This window comes from Anser cygnoides, chromosome 1, assembly GCF_040182565.1.
Source record: "Anser cygnoides isolate HZ-2024a breed goose chromosome 1, Taihu_goose_T2T_genome, whole genome shotgun sequence".
Classification (NCBI taxonomy): Eukaryota; Metazoa; Chordata; class Aves; order Anseriformes; family Anatidae; genus Anser; species Anser cygnoides.
The window spans coordinates 169,787,312-169,795,000 of record NC_089873.1 but is presented as its reverse complement, the minus strand read 5'-3'; the positions used below and the strand labels follow the sequence as shown (position 1 = coordinate 169,795,000).

The window sequence follows — 7,689 nt, the reverse complement described above, 5'->3', positions numbered from 1 at the left end:
ATAGCACCTTCACAGTATCATGTTTAAGTATATTTACTGACGATAAATAATGATGAAACAAAACTGAATAAAAGCTTAGTAAATTCATTATTTCCACACAAGACACTATCAAAAGGAAAATGGCCATAAGAATAAAGCATGTATATAAAAAAAAAATCAAATAGAAAATTAAATTATCCAACTTTTTATCCAATTAGGATTATCTTTCATAGAACAGGAAATAAAGTAAATGTGACTGAGCACCATAAATAGCTTTTTTTTTTTTTTTAACCTTACTGACGAGATAGACTTAATCATTTAGATTTTTCCATGAACTTCGTACAGCTTCATAGCAGACCCAAAGCACAAATGTCATGCACTAAGCTTTTACTTCTGTGGTTTTAGAAGTCTGCTCTCCCAGTAGGTCTTGCATAGATAAAAATCACTCTTTTTAGAAGTGATATGCTTGTACAATCAGAACAAACTTGAAAGTATATTTCTGAATAGTTTTTGTGTGTGAATACCTAAATTCACCTGAGATTTCTGTTGAGTAGGGTTTTTTTCTTTTTCATTTTGCCTTGTCTTAGGTCCTATTTTGTCATTACTGTACCACTGTCTTGCAAAGGACCTGTTAACTCATTCAAATCTTATTCCAAAATATCTTAATCATATGCACTTTGTGATTCATTCATTCCTTACATAACTACAACTCAGTAGATGCAAGACTAAGCACTTTTAATGTACAGACTAGTTTATCTGATCTCATGTTTGCCATCTACTTTAGGATGAGATGGATCACCCCTACAACTACTTATTTTTGTCTGTTGAGTCTAAGGGGAATCTCAGGTAACTAAGATGCAAATGTATACATTTGTTTAAATGAATCCCACAGTGAACATTTAATCTAGATGAGAGACTCATCGTTAAAACCTATCTGACTGTTCAACAGGAAATATTGAATCTTTGCTAATAATTCTGTTAATTTACTAACTGGTGTTCAGATCATAACATCCAATTCATTGCCTTGTTTAGCAAATTTAACAATCACAATTAAAGGCTAGGGAAGCAGATCCTGCAAAATTATGAACTCCATTTACATTCTCACTTGCCAGACCAGCATTATATCTTAGCCATGAAATTCAAGACTTTTTCGCATGGTATCATGAAGATAAGTAAAATTCCAAAACAAAGTTTAGTGACTTGACTATAGCTAAACATCTGTTTTTACCAAAGTTTTATGAAGACATTCCTTTAGCATGAAAAGCAATGTGTTCAACATACCATATTTGTCCTTAAGGCTGTATAATTATTCCTTGGCTAGCACCTAGACAATACTTTTCATCCAAAGATCTCAGAGTTTACAGAAGTAGATAAATGTTACTGACAAGCATTTGTCTTATATCCCATGTTGTCAGTTACAACTATAGTCTTGTCTTTAAATGAACTATGTCATATACTAAACACTGTAATACTGGAAATCATATTTTCAGTCTGAAGTTTATTTTATTTTCATTTTTGCAACAGAGTATTTTTAGAAAAGGAGGACATCCATCCAACTAGTGTATGTGAATACATGATCAGTTTATGCTAACAGAAAAATACATTAATAAATGCACTGAAGTATAAAAACAAAATAAAATCAGTGTTCAATCTGTTAAACAATAGAAAAAATCTTATGAACTAGTGATACTGTCATTGAACTGGAGAGAATTTTAGAACAAGCTTGCTCTGGCTTTTTCACCCTATGATTTGGAATCTGCTCACAGTACTGCCAGCTTAACCAAAAAGGATTAACTCTCATATCCAACTGAGAACACAGATAATTCTCAGTAATTGGTAAAAAATGAAGATGAATGGGACTGAGAGATAAGGAGCAATTAGCTCATCAGCAGTTACAGCTGTGCACTCAATCCGGATCCATCTCTTGAGTCTCGGCCCCTTTTAAAGAACCCAGGACACCCCCTCCCCAAAAATTGCTGTACCTGCCCATTATTTCTCTCTCTTCCATTTTATTTCTGTGCTGTACAAAGACACCTGTCATAGCATTCTGTGTAAATTACTACCTCTCGCAGGACCTGTATCTGCAGCCAACCTTCTTTTTACATTAAAAAAAAAAAAAAAAAAGAGGGGGGGGCCGAATACGGAAACTAAATGACTACTGTAGACACTCTTAAGTTCCCTGTCAATCGTTTCATTATAGCAGCATCATCTGTTTGAAAATATAAGCAATTCCCTCATCTAATTATAGGGAGGATTTGAGGTTCATTAACATTGCCAAGGCAGAGAATCAGATGTGCAACTGCAGAGCTGTGCTCAGTGGCCTGCATTCTCTGTTTCCTTTTATTTGCTTTTTCAAGGTCTCCAAGACTTTTTCCTGAAACCATAAAAGTAATTCTTTCCTTCAAAATAGACAAGTGTGTTTAGAAAAAGGAAATGACTGCATGTTGTACTGTTCTATTATTGGGCAAGGTCACTAGAGAAAAATAATTTAACCTAAATCATTTTATCTCTGATTCTGGATTTAAAAAAAAAAAAAAAAAAAGAATGCAAGCAACCATCGTTATTTTTGAACAACACAATGCAGGAAATCTTAGATTTGTCTCATAATTTTATATATTGCAAGGCAATGTAGATGAATAGAAAACCCAACCTGCCAATAAAACTTCTTAATTTTCAACACATTTTGTGGTTGTTTATGGATTAACATGCTAGCCAAGTGTAAGATATTGCCTTGTACTTCCTAACTGTGTTTAGAAACCAAGAACACCAAAGTCTTCATGATTGCTTCACTTCCTTGAAGAAATAATAGCATTTTTTTGTATGAATGTAATTTAAACAATGACATTTTCTTGGGACATCTGTTTTGAGATCACATTTTGAATAGATATGAACTCATTTCCTACTAAGCAAATAATTTACTATTGTTGATAGTTGTTTACGAGTTTTATGAGTCAGATTTCAGCAAGTGGCAAAGGTCTTTACAAATCCTTTGAGTATTCTCTAAACTGTATGCATAGTTTATTCATTATATAAAATGTTTGGGAAGCAAAAGTATAGGGACTGTTCTTTACTTCCTACCAAGTTATAGATAGCAAAGCCTAGCTCACAGAAGTATCTTTAAACACATTTACTTTTAAAGGCTTCTATCATTTGTTGCTGCAGATTAATGAAGTATGATAGAAAGGTAGTAAGTACTTAACAGCAATGAAATAATTGAGGTGCTCTACCTATCCATAACTTCAGAGTATCAGGCGGTAAATATGTGACTGATCCTAATAACATCATAAGATGTTGATACGACAAAGAGCAGAACCTCTTCAATGAAATTTAATGTTTGACCTTGTCACTCTCTTTCCTTTAACTCTGCAATTAAAACAAAAACATGATCTTAGAGACAATGCATTTTGTTTGCTGCCATATGGAATTCAGTTTTTTAAATGAGAAAACAGTAATTTATCTGTCCTGAATGTTGTATATAGAATTGCCACTAAAAAAAAAAAAAAAAGGACATTTTTCCTTCTTATCTGCAATGTAGCTCATATCAGCCAAGCTGTCACAAGACAGTACTTGATATAAACAAGAGATTGCAAAGACATCGCAGTAATCAATATTAGGATGGCTACAGTATGGAAGCCCCAACCACTGCATATCATTTGTCTCAGCATCTATTTCTATGACCAAATGAAGCATTAATTCAAATCATAAATCTATGGTGATTTAAATCTGGGAATGAGCACCTGCCTGCTTTAATGATTTATTTTGTACATTTCAGTAAGCAGGAGATTTGTCCATATGAACTGACAGGTCACCTTCAGATGCCAGTAGCAGGCTGTTTATCACCATGCAGACTAGCATCTCATCTTAGCAAGTAAATATTAAACTAAAAGAATCCAATTGATTGTGGATGGGGGAGAAAGGCGTTGCAGCCATATATTTTACTCAGTGTGCTAATACCTCACTCCAATTCCTCTGTAATTTATTTTTTCTTTTTCTTTTTTCTTTCTTTTTCTTTCTTTTTTTCTTTCTTTCTTTCTCTCTCTCTCTCTTTCTCTCTTTCTCTTTTCTCCTTCTGAAATGATAATGCTGGTGGGAGGATGCAAGCTCAAGGTTACCATTCAAAACTGAGAGATATAAAATAATTACTTATTAGTATCATTGACTTCCTTCAACTCCCTTCACTCACTAACCTTTTGGTCATTGCTTCAAAGGACCAAGTTAATAAATTTGTGTAGTGCTCTGTATAATTATACAATGTTCATCTACATAAATGACTTCTGTAAGTCACATTAAACATCTGATTAAAACTAAAAAGCAAGACAATTCAGAAGTAAACCTGACAATGTAAGGAACTTATATTTTATTTTTCTTCCTTAACATAGACATTAAAAAAGCCCAAGAATAAGGTACGCTCAACCCATGTACATTACCGTACCATAGCGCCTGTTACATGTGGGCTAACATGTAGATAAAGCTCTTAGACTGTTTTTTATTTGTTTGTTTTTCTCCAGTTTGGTTAGACACATAACATAATTTAAAATATAAACAAAAATCAGATTATTTTCTTCTGTTTTGTCCCTTCCTCCTGTCAACATTCATCATTTTAATGTTCTAAATTCATGCTTAACAGGCCATAGGTAAAATTGTTAATGATATATGGTCTTAATAATATTTATTTGGAAAAAAAAATTGGAAAAAAAAGAAAAATAACCCCACAAAACAAACAAAAACAAAAAAATGAAACAACAACAAGAAAACATGCACATACCTATTACCAAACAACATTTTTGAAATATGGTTTTTGTCAGGATAATACAATATGCTGGTTTTCAGCAATGCAATTGACAAATAGAGAGTTAATTCTTAGTGAATCTAATAATACACTGGTATGATTATTACTAGCAACCACTTCTCTGATTAGGCATAGGCATAAATGACGCTGGACACTATATAGGACCCACTATAAAAGAAACAAATAAATGAAAGTAATTTTTGAGAAAACTTCCATAGAAAAAGTATAATTCAAAGCTGTGAACAAACAAGCAGACTGTATTTCCAGAGACATTTCTCATAGAATAAAAACAACTGAGGCCATTATTTTTTTCTGAACAAAATGAACTCAATTCTTCATTCAGTTAAACTGGGAAAACAACTGAAGTTAACAATTAAGTTAAGGTGCTGAGAGGAAATTTTGACGATAAATAATGTTACTTTACTCTACTAAAATAGCTTGAATATATCTTCTCAATCAGGCAAAATGATTAAACTGTGTATGAGCAGATTAACCATATAAATTTTGTCTCAAACAATTATTTTAAGATGGATTTCAGATGAAATTCAGCTATTCCTTCCACAAATCCTGCAAATACTTCATGTGGTCTACATGTTGATTATTTGTTAACTTTTCCATTTCCATAGATATACAAGTAGTTTGTCAGAACAGCCAATAAGAATATTAGTTCTCTAATTCAATATGTGAACACTTTGTTTCACATAATGCATGCACTATGCATGCACCTAAATTAGATTTGAGTTCAGACTCCTCATCCTCATATTTTGTATTTACATTTTTTTTTGTATTTATACTTTTTTTTTCTTTGTATTTACACTTTAATACTTCACTCTTTTTTCAGCATCTTAGGGGCCACCTTGTCCTTCCATTTTACTTGTACCTATCATCTCTTCCACTCAGATTTCAAAGACACCTCCTCTTTACCCACTGTTGTCCTCACAATTTTTCCACTAATATTCTACTGAATGCATGTGTTGGTATTCAAGTACTATCACAATAACTTAAGACAGTTTTCTTTACAAAAGCATTTTTTAAAAAGCTTTTAAGAAAAACAAAAAATCGGATTGTCACCTTATGCAGTTATGGATACATGTTGTTGTTATTTAAAATAATGTGTCTAGATGAACTGGTTCTTTGAACTGTAGTCCATATTACTTATAAATAACAGCCTACCGATGCTCCCAGATGCTCCTAGAGCTGTGGTTCACAAACATATTTATTTATGTTAAGGCTAGTACATAACTATTTAAGACTCATTTCAAATACATTTACAATATGAAAAATTAAACATAAATAAAGAGCCCAAAATAAAAACAAAAATCCTTATCTTATGCCATTTTATTCCAACAAACACCAATTTTGTCTGCAGTTTTCTGAACATACCTCTTTGTCATTGAATTTCTGTTGCTGAGTTAATACTGTCTCAACATGATAAAAGGAAGCAATACAATGAAATGGCATAACAAAACATTTTACAGCAGACACACACAGATGATTAAAGATTTAATCAACAACAACAAAAAGTTACTCTAGCTTTGAAGTATGCTTTAGCAAAACAAATCATCCAAACAAATGAATAAAGTATACCAAAACAATTCTGTTTGAGAAAGAACATGAGTTGCTGATGGTTGCTTAAGAAATGGAAAAATCTGTTAACTACATTTAAAGAATGTGTTTATTAAAATAAAATATGACAGGAACTGCAGAGCATGGCAATAATTTATTGTGTATGTATGTTTTCCTTTTGTCACAGGGCACATGAAAGTATGAACTATTTTCATTTCGAGCTTGTTTTCTGAATTACCTGAAGTCGATACCCAGCACACTGAGCAGCAGACATTGTTAAATTTCACTTTGACACCATCATCTGTCACCCCACCTGTACTTTGAAAAATGAACTCTAAGCAATCAAACCACTTTCTTTCATGGAAAATATTAACTGGAGTCTGCAAAAGTAACCTGCAAAGGAAATAATGTTTTTTTTTTTTTTTGTAATAGTAACACTTAATGCTGGTGTAAAGGTCATACACAAAACAAAACTAAAAACAGTAAGAAAAGGAAAACAAATATGCAACATTTTACATCAAATCAAAAACTTCAGAAGGAAGTCTAGAAGAATCACCATTTTAATAAAACACCATCAGAGTGTTACAGACATTGTATAATGATGTGTCTGAAACTTACCGACACTTGAATTCAGATCTCCATTTTCAGAGTCTGCTCCATGCTGGTTGTTATTTGCATGATAGTTGGACATAGCTTCCAATTTAATTTTTTTCACTTTCATTGCTTCTGCTATGGCAGCATTGGTGGCAGCTGCTGCTGCTGCAGCTGCTGCTGTCAGGCCTGCAAAGTATGAATAAAATTTAATATACATTATTCTATGATTCTTCATTATTGTAGGGACTAAGACCATTACTCTTCCTTCATGCTTACTATGAACAGAGAACACTGCAGAGTAGGTTTCCTCTTGTTTCATTTGAGGGCTATCAATTTTTTCAAATAAACTATTTCACATCCTATATAGATAGTTACTTCTAAACATCCCACATCCACCTAAGTCTTAGCTTGGTATCCAGTAACTGCAGTTATAATAGTCATAACTAGCTGTAGCTACAAATACGTGCTTTCAGAAACCAGATTTTGTATGTAAATGGTCTGAAGCATCTGACTAAGAAAAGGTGAACATGCATGCAACTGTACTTTGAAAAAATCTTTTAGATGTATTTTTTTTTTTGCCATGTTAAATAAAATAAATTAAAAAACAAATCCATTAATTTTTATTTATGGATAACAGACTAAAGGACTCAGGCATTTATTTCTAATTTCACATATAATATCTAGGTGATGTGGGCCCCCACAGGAATCATTTCTAGAAGAAAAGTTAGCTATGCAGAACATTGGTAAAATGCTTATTTTGC

The 7,689-nt window shown here is 32.6% G+C and overlaps 1 protein-coding gene across 9 annotated transcripts in view; it reads right to left on the bottom strand.

Moving 5' to 3' along the window:
- The window catches only part of DACH1 (dachshund family transcription factor 1), a 380,086-nt gene that overhangs the window by 180,293 nt on the left and 192,104 nt on the right, over positions 1-7,689 (bottom strand). For all 9 annotated transcript variants that reach the window (XM_048079100.2, XM_048079099.2, XM_048079098.2 and 6 more), the window contains exon 3: positions 6,953-7,114. In XM_048079100.2, the coding sequence (XP_047935057.2) occupies positions 6,953-7,114 (162 nt within the window). The remainder of the gene's footprint in view (positions 1-6,952; positions 7,115-7,689) is intronic.